At 40.7% G+C, this 16,206-nt stretch overlaps 1 protein-coding gene and 1 long non-coding RNA gene across 4 annotated transcripts in view; one reads left to right on the top strand and one right to left on the bottom strand.

The window, feature by feature from the left end:
- Positions 1-16,206, bottom strand: part of LOC117956147 (spectrin beta chain, non-erythrocytic 1) — a 49,756-nt gene extending 33,550 nt beyond the window's left edge. For all 3 annotated transcript variants that reach the window (XM_034891074.1, XM_034891072.1, XM_034891071.1), the window contains exons 1-2: positions 15,780-16,206; positions 2,913-3,100 (exon numbers count right to left, since the gene is read on the bottom strand). In XM_034891074.1, the coding sequence (XP_034746965.1) occupies positions 2,913-3,069 (157 nt within the window). In that variant the 5' untranslated portion in view covers positions 3,070-3,100; positions 15,780-16,206. The remainder of the gene's footprint in view (positions 1-2,912; positions 3,101-15,779) is intronic.
- LOC117956149 lies at positions 11,219-11,728 on the top strand. Its single transcript, XR_004659189.1, has 2 exons — positions 11,219-11,334; positions 11,376-11,728. It is a non-coding gene; the product is annotated as an uncharacterized LOC117956149 (long non-coding RNA).

Below are 16,206 nucleotides of genomic sequence, written 5' to 3' on the forward strand. Positions count from 1 at the left end.
TATACAACAGTAGATAAGTGGCATCTATGCAAATTACAATTATTTTAACAGAGGGAAAGCTCTCTATTGTGAAACAAGTGGAAGCTGCTGCTGTCACACCAGAAGTAAAATGAATCCAACAGACTGAAAGGGTTTAAGGTGTGAACCCCCAGGTAATGATGCAATCATATTACAAAGAGAAAAGCAGAGGCGGTGGAATTGAGAGGGACTTTGAGAAAAAGAAGTGTAAGTAAGCAGCAGCTCACAGAATGTTGAAGGTCTTGACATTTGTTGATTAGTTGTAAAAAGTGGGCATGAGCTATGCCTAGGGAAAAATAGCTGCTACAGCATGTCAAAGAATGTGCACTCAAGCCCACACATGTCAAACGGAGATGGTATCACACACAGAAACAGAAACACACACACACACACGCTTTCCATAATTATATGGCAGCAAGATACAGTACATCTTTAAATACAGTACAATGCATACACAAACAGGCAACACCCAAAGCGTGTTAACTGTTGGCATAAGGAAATGAGTCAGGTTGTATTTGTAAGTGAAATAAAGTTTATCTTTCTGAATTGATTTGACTACAGCGTTGCTCGAAGATCAGAGGGGGGGGGGGCTGCTCGCTTGTGTGTGTCTGCCTGCTTGTTGCTCCCCTCTGCTGGGTTCTCCATGATACTGCAACTTGTTTTGACTGTTATCAAAATAGATGTTATCTGTAAAATGTGTAACTAGGAAAGTAGGACGGACACGCACACACGCACACCCACACACACACGGGTCACATTAGTTGGAGCCTACAACAGAACAGGCTCGCCAATAGACATGCACTTGCACAGCTCGGAAGGATGTCAAGACTCAAGGGTAGGTGAGTAAGGTGGGGAATAAAGTGACTTTCACAACATATAAAATATGGACGTATTCTCCTTAACTTCACCCTTATTTGCCAAAATAAAGCTTAAAGTGGCCAGTCAACCTCTTGCCAGTGCCTGACATCGGCTTATCCAAAAATAGGCAAAGAGGTAGAGCATGGATGTAGCTGTGGCGGGCTGAATGAAGCCCACAGTCTAGGCACGCCCTTAATTATGCCAGACTTTAAAAAAAACGGGTGAGTTATAAAATCATACACCCCCATTTCAACATTGGGTTCAATAAGGATTGACTCGCTTTTAGAGCCAGCCTCGAATGGCCATTCAAACTGCAGTTTTTGGAACTTCCACATTGGCTTCATTTTTTAGCACCGTGCCACTTGGTTCTGACCAACATTGTATCAAGAAATGCAGCATCCTCATTCAATAAATCAAGGCCCCTGTCTGGGCATAGCATGAAACCTGATGCAGAAAGCTCCGGCACAAAGACAAAACAAAACACATTGTCACCCAGAATCCCTCGATACTCTTGGTACAATAATGTAATGGTTGTTTTTGAAAACGACCATAACATGAATGGATTTAAGAAAACTAATCTACAAGTGTTAGATTATTGATTTATCTTTAAGTGTTGCTAAATTGGTGGATGGTTTGCCCCGTACGTAGCCCTGAAGTCTAGTCTCAACACCTCTTTCCATCACGCTTATTGCTCTGATGTGAATCGACTATACAGCTGCCTGGCTTTGTCCTCCTTTTGGAAGTATTTCTGTCTTGCCCTATAAAGAGAGAATTGTCTTTTGGGACAGAAAAGAATAAAGTTGGTTCCTAAGTCTACAGAGCCGTATGAAATGAGATTTGAGCAAATTACTATTTTCTCTAAATGTTGTCTCTTTCCCAAACTTCTGTACAGTTTTAAAAAACCGTTACCATACCTGCCTTAAGACAATGTTGGCTTTAATGATTATATTTGGAAAAAAGGATGTGTTGCATTATACTTAAGAACTAGTATAATGATGTTTGGTTTGAATGGAGTAAACATCTATTTGGAAGCAAGAATGTTATTTTGTTGCACTATGTGTCATTTCAAGCCTTAATGCTGCTAGGCTAGCAAGTTTCAACCTGTCCACCTACAGCGTACCTGCAAGAGTTAGTCAGCTCTGAAGTCATTTTCACACCTGCCTTGTTTAGTGCAGTTTAAATCGGACCCCAGAGCTACCCCCCCCCCTTGGCCCAGTTCGTTTGAGAAGATGTGAACACACTAAGCCCCCTCCACTCTTGGACAAAAACAACCAGAGCATGACCACGGTCCAGTTACAAATTAACTCTGGTACACTTTGCTTGAGGTGAGATTGTGATCCGATCTTGAACTGACCCAACTACCAGGTCTACCAAGCAAGTTTGAGCTAAACAGCTCCTGCTTGTTAAATCTTTTGACTGTAGTATTAAATGTATTGAATTGTCATAACATTCACATCATACTGTTCAGCTCAGCAGGATTTAACGGAGCATGAAACTTATAGTTAATAGTTTGACAATTCATCTTGTAGCTCACTGATACATTGCGCTGGAGACTGCTACACATACTATTATATGTCTTTCTAAAACTGTAAAATACAAAATACGCACATGTTACTTTTTAAAATGTGCAGGACGGGCTGTGAGCACCAATTGATGTTCTCTGGTAAAAACCCATGATGAAACTAATTATTTGGCTACAAAAGGTGCTCTCCATCAGTTGTGTACCAACAAACAAACTAGTGAATCTTGAAACATTGCAACATTAGAAACACCCTTAAAAAAAATCCAATAACCCTAACCCCTCAACACAATAGCACTACTAACAGCAGCTTCAAGAATTACCATTGAGCTGATTCAAAGCCTGTCTAACAGTGACATGTTGTACAATTTAGCAAATTGTGACAAAAGAATAAATAATGCTTTAAAAAGAACTAAATGTTTGTCAATCATCTTTACACACCTATAGTACACATATTGTAGGGGCATTTTGACACCATGCAAACATCTACATTGGTGGGGCCTGAAGTGTAGCATACCTGCGAGAGCCTTGATGCGTGAGCGCTCGAAGAGCCGTGCTGAACTGTTCTCATTGTCCCAGTCAGTTTCTGCTGCCAGGTCCCAGCGGTTGTTGATATCATTATACTGCTGCTGGATCTCCAAGCTGTCAAAGTCCGTCGGCGAGATGGTGCTCATGTTGTCTTGGCTGAAGGAAAACACATTCAACCTACAATTCAGACACAGAAACACAAACGCATCCAAAGTCAGTGCATAGAAGGGAGAGGACACTGCGTGATACCAGATGCTTCACAAGACTGACCCTTAGAATGTTTGCAAGCTAATGTTTGGAAGATTCAGGTTTGGAACTGCAAATTTATTTCTATTTCATCCAAGGTCAGATGATGCGCTGTAACATAGATCACCCACACTCTCCTCACAACTGCACTCGAGTTTTATGTGCTCAAATGACAGTCATATGCAAATAGCAGCTTAGACAGTACAACTGCCGGACTGAGTAGGGAGATAAAAACTTTGAGATAAGTTCAGCAACGGTCACAAAGTTGTTCAGTTGGCAAACAAATAATTTAACTAACTGCTTATGTAAGCCAGGGCAACTAGCAGTGATCTAATTTTAGTCTCTGTGCTGATGGCAAAAACAACCTCAATCTACACAGATTAGATCTTTACTTGCACATCCGCAAAACCTATAAAGTTGAGCCCGCACACACAGATGACAATGAAGGTAGAAGAAACCTAGAAGACAAAACCACTGCACATGTACAGCAGTGCAAACACAGGTTCACACACACACAGTCGCATAGTGCATTAGGTCTGGGTGGTATTGAAAGAATAAAAAAGTGCCTGAATGTCAACATGTAATGTATTAATGCAGCAATATGTAAGGATGCATGTTGATATCTAAATAAAGTCTGCAACAGAAATCATTAGTAATGTGGATGAATTTTTTGTAAGTATTATTTTTTATTTTTTCGGACAGTTTATCACAGCCAAGGCTGCATGTCTGAGCTGAACACGCGGCTGCGGCTTCGAGGAGTAGACCTCTATATATGAGCGCCCGCTCTACATGGTGAGCTAACCCGGGGCCCATGTGGATAATAACTTAACATGAAGTGACATTCATTGGTTATATCCCTTAGCATTGAACCTGTTAATCAAGCTTGGAAATGCCTATCCATTTACTGGTATTGAGTCACCAGAGGGGAAAAAGTAAACTATTTCACATTACGATAACCCAAACGCTTAGACAATAGCTGCCTTGTCACAAAATCGATATTATGTATCATCCAGCTGTGCTTTGGTTTCCATTTTGTACTGCTTATGGCATGAATGTGCACATGCTGGTAGAATATATGACAACAAAATAGTTTAGGGACCACAGACATAGAGAGAGAAAGAAATAAAGGACGTAGCATCGGTGATGCCACTCATTGGTTTGTTTACTGCCGTTCTGAAGCCAGAAGTTTGCATTTTGGCCGTTGCCATCTTGGTATTTTGGAGTGACCATGTTTGGACAAAGGGGCAGCGCTGGGGACGATGACGTGTCCAAGCCACTGTTGTGTATGATTTCATGGTTCTGTGCTAAGCTTAACGCTAAAGAGGGAAAGATGCCGATTTTCAACACTTCTGATGAGAGTCATTAAGCAGAGTTTTGCAGGCTTGTAAACAGAGACCTCCGGGTACTGGCACCGTTCAACTGCATATGGCAGTCCACACAGCTGGTAGAAAACTGGCAGACTTTCTTTTTAAGTTACCAGCTAGCTTTATTTGTATTTATAGTGCCAAATCACAACAGGAGTTATCTCAGAACACGTTAGAGATAGAGTACGTCTAGACCACACTATAATTTACAACAACCACAACAACATTTGGTGTGACAGTGGCGAGAAAAAAAACTTTTAGGCAGGCAGAAACCTCGGGCAGACCCTGACTCCTAGGCAGCCATCTGCCGCTGCCGGTTGGGACACAGAGACACACAGATATGGATAAATGGCAGTTGGTATGATGAGCAGTAGCAATAATATTACCAATAAAGTTCATATAACTATAAACTAGAAATAGTATTAGCGTTGAGCAGGAACACAGCAGCAGCTGCAAAAAATTAGGGCTGGGCAATGTGGCAAAAATCAAATAGCATGATATTTATTCACATTATTAATTTGCATTATTAAACTGGCTGCCACAGACATAAAAATCTGTATATCCCGTTATATATAGACATATATATCATACTCTTGACGTTAAGGAAAGCGCTATAAGGTTAGTCATATTGATGGATCTTTAACTTCACACAGATAAAGGGATGTTAAGCCAGTTCAGCTGACAGATGCAGGCAAGAAAGTCTGATATCTTGTGCATGCATTCAGATAAAAACATTTATCTGAATGCCCCTGAAGTCCCCACCTCAAAATTATAGGTCAGTATCCTGTATATTGTATGTCTATTGCACTACGGCCCTGCAGCACTGTATTTCATTTATTTTCTTCACATGCCTGTAAATAATATATAGGAGACAATAAAAGCACTTCAATTTCCATTGTCCAAAAACATGTGCAACACTAAGTGCACATGACCAGACCGATCCTGTCCTTAGCATTATGCACTATAGCACCCAATGGGGGAATCTACATTAAGATTAAAGCCCCCACCAGAGAGACCCATTAACTAACTGGGGCCATTGTGTTTAAGAGCATTGAACAGATTTATAGACAAGACTGAGTGGTCAGTTTGCTAATACCCATAAGTTGATCTTTTGTTGTGTCTAGCAGCTGTGACCGATCTGTAAAGAGATGATGGATGAGAACAAGGACGGTGATACAAAAAAAAATCCTGAAGTTTTCTGAGGAGGTATTTTTTTAGGCAAAGCAAGACTGACGACTGTTATACATGTCCTTAGGTTTAAGGTTAAATCCATTCATTTACTGCATGGAAACTGCAGTCCTTACATATTGGTCATACTCTCTCCATCATGTATGTCATGATGAGTTTGGTCTAGGTTAGATTATGTTGTACTTAGAGCCGGGCAATATATTAATATTATATCAATATCGCATTGTGAGACTAAATATCGTCTTAGATTTTGGATATTGTAATACGGCATGTGTTGTCTTGTCCTGGTTTTAAAGGGTGCATTACAGTATAGTTGTATACTGAATTTACCAGACTGTTGTATTATTTGCCTTTACCCACTAAGTCATTATGTCCACATTACCGATGACTATTGATCAACAATCTCATTGTGTGAATATAATGTGAAAGCACTAATAGTCAACTCAACAACATTGTTGCGGTATCAATAGAGGTATTTGGTCAAAAATATTGTGATATTGGATTTTCTCCATATCGCCCAGCCCTAGTTGTACTACATCCTCTTAATCAAACCTGGGAATCAATAACAGGCAGCTGCCAGAACAAAGACCTATAAATACTGTACACTGCCAGTAAACAGCTAGGTTGGGCCTATATGTATACCTAGCATCATCTCTAGAAGAGAGTTTAGTCATAGTAACTATATGCAGCTGTACAGCATAAAGACAACTGAATGGGTGACTGAGCCAAATCTTTTGACTTTGTGTTGTTTTAATGATTATGTTTAGGCAATTTTGCATTTGTTTGATAATTTACAATACAAGAAAGAAAAGGTTCACATGGCCATAATCGAACCAGGGATTCTGCAATTAAATGATATGCAATCTAGATCCATTGGGCTACCAGGAAGCATTTGGCTTTGTTTTAAAATAGGATTTTCAGTACCAAACAGATTTTTTGTTGGCACCTATAGCACATTGCGCATCACCACAAGCTTGTAAACACAGAGGCTTCAATGAAGAGAAGGGAGAGCGTTACAGTGTTTGGGAGCACCGCAAAACCTTTTTTCAAAATTAATCATGCAGACCAGATACTGGCATCAGTTTTTAAATCATTGGTCCATGGCATTGTCCAACAACAACCCTAACGTACACCTTACAAGTCAAACAAGTCACACACATTCTAGCTATAAGAATAAATAAAACAGAAGCTTGGCAAATCCTATTAGTGGCAGATTAAGAAGTGGCCTGGGAATAGAAACTAAATGCAGGGATTAGAGAAGAAGGCAGAACAACGCCTCCAGAATGACCCCCGACCTGTCACCTCCCCACCCACTGGCACCCCAGGAGTCAACCCCCTTTAGTGTGTGTGTGTTTGTGTGTGGGGGCAGGGGGTGGGAGGGCTTAGTGTCACAGTGTCAACTTATGGCACGAATGAATAAAAAATAACTAAAAACCACAGGCTGGCCTATTGTACTACACCATGCAACTTAATATGGTGAGGTGCGGCTAACAAAGGTTAGATTTCCAAGCAGCTTAAACAACCAAAACGTCACTGCATTAAAAGCAAGAGCCACAAAGAGGACACACTCTGACAGCAATGAAGTCCATGGCAAGCTGTCAGTTGAGTCTGGCAGTGGTAAATCAAGGGCAGTCCATCCCTTGTTGTCGGTAGGAGGCTCTGCTCAGTGACTACATTAATCGCCCCTCAATGGATCAGACAAACACTCCCCTGACCTACTATGATACAACCTATTGTACTCATCCTCCCACACACACACACACACACACAAACACACACACACACACACATCAGGCACAAAGCCACACATGCAAGCTGAGCTGACCTACCCCCCATCACCAACCCTCACACAGACACACCCCCACAGGGCTTCTATAAGCCACACATACAAATCCACCCACTCAGCATGTGTGTATCAGTATATCAACACCTGCTAGCCTATGTGACGTACAATTGCCTCCCGAAGAGAAACCAAATCAGAGACAGAAAACAACCCATAAACTGTAATCTTGCTCTTCAAAGATAAAACATGCATAGCATTGCTCCTTGCATGAATGCAAGTAGCCTTTTGAGTAAAATGTCTTCCAAACACAAACCTAGGGACATCAAATGTTAGCCCCAAAGCTGCTGAAATGCTACCTCCAAAACAATACTGCTCATATCAAGATAAAAGACAGGCAGGCAGTCAGACAGAACGATGTGGCACAAAAGGGGGGCATAAAGAGGTTCTATTAAGGAAATCCCTTCAAGGTCTAATCCACAAATAGCCTACATGACAAAAGAGAAACATGTAATGTAATGAAAGATTTAAATCTCTGAGGGTCCTTCTTATGTTGATGTTCCTTTGGAAAATTACTCTCAGTAATCAAAAATAGTGTGATCAAGACCAACAAAAACTAATATAAAATGACTAAGTGTTGCCGTTACTATTAGCCTGTTATTGCAAAAGCCGGGCAACATTGCAGGGTTTTGTGAACACAATGAAAACTGAAGTGGGCTGGGTAACAGGGCATGGTCTATATGGAGTCTAACCTTTTCAAACATGAAAGCATTACGCTTTCTCTAAACTTAAAATCAAGAAAGCAGGCCATGTACTGTAAGTGTTCAGAAGAATAGTGGCTGTGGAAAAGGGAATAATGAAAGGGAAGAGAGAATGTGGGACACCGAGGAATGCCTCAAGGCAAAACCCCGGCTTGTGACAGGGCAGACAAACATAAGACTATCGTTCACAGCAGATTGACAGAAAGCAGTGCACAGCCAGCAGCATGATATAGGCAGTGCCACTATCTCTTTCTGTCTCACTCTCCACTATCCCTCCTCCCCTCCCAGAGCTGTTTCCCGTTGCCCAGCTGGTTGGTTTGTCATTGCACCCGTTGATCAGGGAAAGAAGAACAGAGAAATAGAGCCCATAATAAGTCACCCGCAGGGAATTAGGCCTGTGCACATTAGCCAGCCACACTGCCACCGTGTACCAGGGGAACAGGATCGACACACAAACACAGACACAACCAAACCCTGTAATGCCAAACAAAGGAGCTATCATTATCATTCTTGTCATATATCACTTACCCAAAGCCACAGTAAGATACTGGCATTCAAAACACACAATAAAGTTAATTTTTTTTTTACTGAAAAAATACCATTATGTCTGTAAAGGTGGCTCCTCTGTGTTGCCTGTCTGTCATTCTCAGACAAGCCTGGAGTCACATCCCAAAATGTATCACACAAAGCCTGCCCCACCAAGCTGGCCTCATACAATGGAGGAGTCAGCAGAGAGTTAAGGCCAGCGGTTCGAGCCTTTCCTGTTTGCAGAAATGAGGCGGCCAGAGGCACATATCCATTAGAGGCCCTCTCCAAATGCTGCTGATCCTGGCCTGAATGCCCTGCTGAATAGGACAGCAGAGGTCCTTTGTTGACCTGTAGCATCACATTCATCAAACACTCAAGCGACCAGCATGCCCTCCACGCATGGACATAGAAATGTTACTTTGGTTTTGGGCACCAGCTCTGTAAATAACAATGGTACATAATAAATGTCAAATTACACCATGTTTAAATACAATCATTAGAACACAACAATTGTGGCAAATCAAATGTAATTTGTCACAAGGGCATTACCATTCAATTCAAGTATTCTTAAATATCCCTATACTTTTAGTAAATTTAACCCATATCAGTTTACATTTACAACTTTCTCATCAGTCAAGGAATGAGAAAAGCAGGACTGAACATGGTATCATTAAGGTAAGTTCTCCTATATCCTTTATTTACTCCAAGTTTCATTTGAATAATTGCATTGAAAACTGAATCTGAATATAATTTAAAATTGAATTTATTTGTTTGGAACTGAACTCCAATCAAATTTGATCATCTCTCAAAATCAAACTCTCTATGTATCTTGACATTCAGAGCTCAAAATTGAAATTCAGGTTACTGTGACAGACATCCGGGTAGTTGAAGGATGAAGACAGAGCAATTGAGCGCAGATCAATAGAGTTCAGAGGCGCAGATATCCAGGACTCCTCTTCAGCCAATCAGCATCTATGTTTTGGAGCACAGTACTCACCATGAAACGAGGAAGAAGTGCTTGTCTTGCCTTGACCCAGAGACTGGCGTGAGTCACGTGACCACCATGGATTCGGCTGGAACAAATACGGTAATGACAATTTAATCAATTGATTAAATTAAATTGTCATTACCGTATTTGTCCCAGCCGAATCCATCCAGGCAAGGCGAGCACTTCTTCCTCGCTTCATGGCGTAATGACTCGTGACTCTTCTTGCAGCACTATTGACATACCGTAGTCTCTAATTGTAATTTCTATCCCAAAAAGGCCGAACACAAAGAATGAATGGCACTGCGTTAGAGGTAGCTAATTGCAAACCCTTCCTTTTTTATGATTATCCGAATAGACAAATACTGCCTCAGGTTAAACTCAGAAATAAAACAATTGCTTGGCATAGCCGTTTCTTCCACTGGAAGTGAAATATTATACTTTCAGATTCCTGAGGGGGTGTGCAACATTTTGTGACCCTGTGAAGCAGAGGTGCAACAACTGAATTTCTGCCTCTGCGTGAAAAGTCTGCCCACGCATGAGGCACTGAACGTGAAACATGTTCCTTCCAATGACCTAATCTTTAAAAAGGTGAAGTTATAAAGTAAGTGCATACTTTAAAATAGCTTAAACAGTACATGAAGTACTGTACTGTAAATAGCCTACATCAATTTTGTAAACGAGAGCATGCTGTCCAGATCCTGCCATGTGTGCCCCTGTAATGCCCTTATTCTTTCTCCCTCTCTTTTCTGACATTAAAAATACAGTAGATGAGTGGACTGCCCTCTCACTGAACTATTCAGTGGGATTTCAACTTTGTGTTTCACGCAGTGCACTACAGTTAAAATAATTTCATGAAAAGCTGGACATAAGAGATTAAAGCCTGTTGTATGGAAAGAAAACCGCATGCCAACTATGTTTTTCATCTTCATTTGTGGGCTGCTGTTAAATCGTACATGCAAAAAAACGTGCTCTATATTAATGACAAGGATATCCTAAAAAACTGTTTATTTGACCTCCGATGGTTTACACAAAACAAAAAAAATACACAACATAAGTTCCATTTTTATGGGGCTAATTTTAATAATGTAAACACTGCCTTGCTTTGTTTTTAAGACGCTGTGATATTCATGGCGATGACCTACCTTTTTTAAATACACTGGTATGGTCTGGTGAGTGAAAACTCAAAATGTCAACTTGATTAGTCTTATCTTGATAAACCAATCTGAATTATTACAAGGTATGAAAAATATTTCATGAACAGGGTGTAGAAATTTCTTGTCTTCTTGACGTGCTTGTTTTACAGAATGCTAAAACCTTTTGACCAAGACCAGACTTGTTTTTTTATTTTATTAAAGTATGCATTTTTACAAAACTTTTGTGTCTAGACTATTTTCTAATCAGATGTGTACCACTGGGATACATTGGTACAGACGGGAGAATAGGCAGGAAACTTTATTACAGACGGAATAGTCAACATACTCTGCAAGCTTCGCCTACTACGGAGACCAGCACCTCAGCCAGCGTCCCGCTAGCCGGGTAAGGGGACAGCCAAAGCGGTGACACGCAGGACAATGGAAGGAGTATGAGCTAGGTGGAGCCTAGCGCTAGCCGGCCACCTGTCTCATCAATCCTGCTTGCAAGTGTCTGCTCATTAGACAACAAACTGGACAACATTCAACTTCAACGAAACTCCCAACATGAGTTCAGGGACAGCGGTGTTTTTGTGGAAAGATGGATGAACAACAGTGTGCCGGACTAACCAGCTACCAGGCCTGCTAGCCTTCCGAGCAGATGCTGCTCTGTTGCCGGGTAAGACTAGTGGAGCTGGGTTGTGTTTACACGGACAGGTGCAGAAATGGGGAGCTTGTATCCAACTAACTGCTCACCGCTGGTGGAGATTGTGACTGTTAAATGCCGCCCATTCTACATTCCACGCAAATACACGGCTGTGTTTATACTCAGTGTTTACACCAAGCGCTAAACTATGCTTTAGCTGAACTTTACGGTACCTATAATGTGTGTGCACTAAATGTAGCCTGTTTGCCAGGCTACACATTTTGTTACACACAGTCACTCAACACCACTTGAATGACAGTGAAACTTTGTTTCGAGTATATGGCTGAAATGACAAAACACAGTTGAGTTGACTTGACTGTGTATTATATCTGTTTTCAGTGGGGGGGGGGGGGGGGCTTGGGAGTGGACTTGTTGAGAAGCAAAGCAAGCGCATTCTAGGAGCTTTTGTCTTTCCTCCACATGAGCCGAAAATACATTTTCTGTCTTTTCTCTGTCTAGAAGGCACCAACTTCTAAAGAAAACTACATCTACTACATAAATTACCCAATTTAATACTTCAATTAAATAAATTCAACTTTCCAGCAGTGAAATATCCCATCATGATCAACATCACTCTCGTGCCTAACAACACAGACAAGCCAACAGCATTGGATTTCGGGGGTTTAAATGCAGAAATTATCTAACTATACTAAACTCTCACTATACTCCGCAGACTTAAAAATTAAAACATTAAATGAAGAATTGCAAGGTGTTGGCTGGGATAGTGATATGGTTCAGTGCAGCACAATGGAGGTGTGAAAGGCAGGAACTGAAAAAAGCTTGCTCAAATGGGATTTTGAGAATCAGCACTATGGGGGGCCCACATTCACATCCCCACTCCATTGTCAAGTGCTGTTCATCTAGCCAGCCAGATAACAGCCAGATAACAGCCATATCTCATCCGTCTATCCTCACAACCAGTCTGTCTCTCCATCAAAACAGCTCTACAGTTATTGTAGGCCATGAACACAACAACAAGGTCTGACTTGACTCGTATTTTAAGGAAGGAAGTATCAACAAACACACTATACACAGTCCAACAAAAGGATGTTTATGTAATTTGTAATTTTTGTTTATTTGTAATTTGTATGTTCTTCCTGGGAACATTGTGCAGTGCTGAATGGATCAATACGCCTTTCCTAAATATATACACAACTGAGAGAGAACTATCACATCTACACACAACATCCATCTTGCAAATAAGTCTAGGACAAATTAGTATGAGATAAATTATAATTTTGCGCAAAAAAACTTAATATGTGAATTCTAATTGGCCAGCATGTATAATCAACATGACTCTGTTCCATGTATGGCGCCATGAACTGCTAATATGGATAAATATGATACATCTGCAGATGTTGTGGGAATGCAATTAAATGTGTTGTATTTGCCCTTGCAGGTGTGTGTGTGTGTGTGTGTGTGTGTGTCGAGATTCATCATAGAAATCTGACGGAAGGCTACTATTGGCTGAAGTTTGGGTAAGCCAATAAAGAGTCAAAGAAGCACAAGAACTGGACAATGGCTGATAAATTATTCAAAGTACACTGTGTGTTTTGATGCACAATAACAGTGTTTTTTCCTTGTTAGTTCCCCTTGAAAAAAAAAACTTGTTATTTTGTGTTAAGCCGTATCACCCCCGGCTTCTGCGGCTATATTTCAGCCACAGCTCCTAAGGGACGTCATAAATTATTAAACATACTGTATATTCCCTGCTTCAACAACACCTAATGCTGCCTGCAGACAATGCTCCATGAGCATCATTTCAACAAGGTGAACAGGGAGGGGAAAGTCATCATGTCGCCCTCTGGTGGGCCCATTCCAAGCTCAATAAAACCAGACCTCTTTGTGGAGAGTTTTGTGTACAACAAATGTATTCAATACATGAATCCTTTATTGTTGTCTTTAGGAGTAACCCAATAGATAAGCTTTGTGTTATTTTAATCTAAAGATGGCTCAAATCCCAGGTGATATGTTGTTTTGTACCACACTGCTACTGACATGGTATCTGCATGTTTTCCTGCTCAATAACAAAACACTGAATGAAAAAGAGCCTTTAAGCAAACCTTAGGTAGTAAATTAAAAGATTGCTAAATATTTTTAAAGAATGCAAGAAGATGTATGGAAACAAGTAATTATTCTAACCTAATTGCTAAAATAATTAGGTTGGCCCAAATTTATTTTAATTGCTTTTTTAATTGTTTTTAAAGCTAAGCAGGTATCTATGTTTATCAATTTAATTTATATAGTTGTGTCAAATCTAGTATTCTGTTCAAACCAGTTTCCTGGCCACAAAGTAAGGAAGAGGTAGAGGGAGAAGGAGGAGGCCTTTTAAACATAACAGAACGAACCTAAGGGTTCCTATCCCACCATCTAGACGACTGCAATTGATTGCATTCGGCTTGCAATCAATGTGTAAATCAAAGTCGTTGAATATAAAGTGGGCTGGAAACCTGATGTGTGTTGTTTTGAGAACCCCTGACACATGATGGTAATGGCTTTCCTGCAAAAGGAGAGGAAACCCATATGTTTTAGTTCCACAAAAACAGCCTAAACAGTCCTAACAAGTCTCCACTATACCGGGCAGAAGTTTGGGGTCACATACAAATTCCCATACCACTTCATTAAGACAGAATACCAGCTGATCTGAGAGGGTGGCTGATCTTTAATGCAATATTTACATTACCCATTATCAGCAACCATTTATCCAATGTTTCAAAGGCCCATCCTGTTCAGTAATCTGATATCATTTTAAAAAGAAAAATCACTGAGAAAACATTGGAGAACCCTTCTGCCATTATGTAAGCACATAATTTAATCTGAAAAGTGCTGCCCTGGTTAAAAAAACAATGCAACTGATCTCAGCTAGAATTCTGTCTATAATAGAGTGCAATGGAAATTTCCCCCAAACTTTTGACCAATAGTGTATATGTATGTATGTATGTATGTATGTATGTATGTATGTTTATAGTTATTATAGTTCTAGCCATGAAGAGTAGTTAAATGCCATCAATGTAGATGTTTTTCACTGATACAAGCTGGTCAACTCTGTTAACTCTACATGTTAAAGGGGATTCCCCCTTGTTTTGTTACCCCTCTACTCCTTACATAACAGTTTAGAACTACAGTGTTTAGCACTCTTTTTGTGATTTCTCCTATTGATTTGAGAAAAAATGAATCAAAAAAATAAATCGACCATCCTACAATACCCTCCATCACGAATGTAAATCACGGGTGATACCCGCCATCTATTGTACACAAAAACATCAAATGTCAAACGGCTCATTAGTAATGATGCTAAAAATGTAAGCCAGACCCATGCGTTTTTCTTATCAAAATAACAACACTGTTTCAATGGGCTGAGGTCTCTGGGCCATGTAACACGGTTCTACACGTGGTAGCCCCCGGCAAATGTCAGCTCTTAGTATCTGCAAAATTACGAGGTATCGTCCTAAATTGCTTGATGGACATGTGGTAAACCTACACCTTTCAACACAACATGTTCATAAGCTTTTGTTTTCAATGAAATGTTGCTTGTAAGCCAAGGTTTTAACATACTTTTACCCTATGCATCCCTGCTATGACTCACGTCTAGGCCAGGCACGCAGTGTAAATCTCACTCCTATCATAACATAACCACACAACACACAATGTCGAAAGAAAGAACTGCAGCTTTACAAGATGCCTGCCTCCACTAAATATATTGGTTAGAAACCAGGGGTAATCTAGCTAGCAGCAGGCTGCAAGGCTCAGTTGGTTTAATAGCAGATGTTGAATAAAAGATCTACAGGCTGGTTGTACGGAACACGTAACGTTAGATAAAATGTGGCTGCGTTTGACATCGGTTCAAACAAAGGCAAGAGGGGGCCAGAGAGATGGTTCCCAATCACTAACGTAAGGCGTTGCATTCAGATACACTTCTCAACCAAGCAGCTAACATACCAGAATTATATACGAGTTTATTTGAACCGGCATCTCTGTCAGAAATTCAAAAATGGCATTAGTTGCGAGACATTAACGTTATCTGTTGGCTTTGATAGCTAATAGCAGTGGCAAGCTAGCAGCAGTCACCTGAATATCAGACTACCCTCTCTCATTAGCTTTGTTATTCAATGGATAACCAACTGGTGGTGAAGAATAAAGAAAAAAACTAAATAATCACACTTACCCTTTATTTTGTCTTCTGTTACAGAGGTTGTCAATATTAGTACCACCGCGTCAATATGTGCGATATTTCACCGACGCGTGCGACTGAGCTAATTCGAATTTTAACGGTTAAAAATCCCAGGTAACACAGATAACGTCTTTCTGTTAAATCCGCATCCTCGAAAAATGTATTTTCCTCCGCGCTGCTACCGGTGTAGCGGGTTACGAAATCAAACCAGGCTTCTTTTTTTCTTGCTTTCACACAAAACGGTCATCGGGGGAAGAAAAAATAGACGATGAGAAGCGCCCGTTTTGAGGCAGGTATGAGACGGATATCCGCAGAAGCTTCTTCTTCTTCTTCCCCCCGCGGCCGAGCATCCGAAGGGCCGTTAGAACCTCACTCACTCCAGCTCCCTGTAGCTACTCCCGTTCAACAGGGAGAAGAAAGA

Source organism: Etheostoma cragini, chromosome 13 (assembly GCF_013103735.1).
Source record: "Etheostoma cragini isolate CJK2018 chromosome 13, CSU_Ecrag_1.0, whole genome shotgun sequence".
In the NCBI taxonomy this organism is placed as follows: Eukaryota; Metazoa; Chordata; class Actinopteri; order Perciformes; family Percidae; genus Etheostoma; species Etheostoma cragini.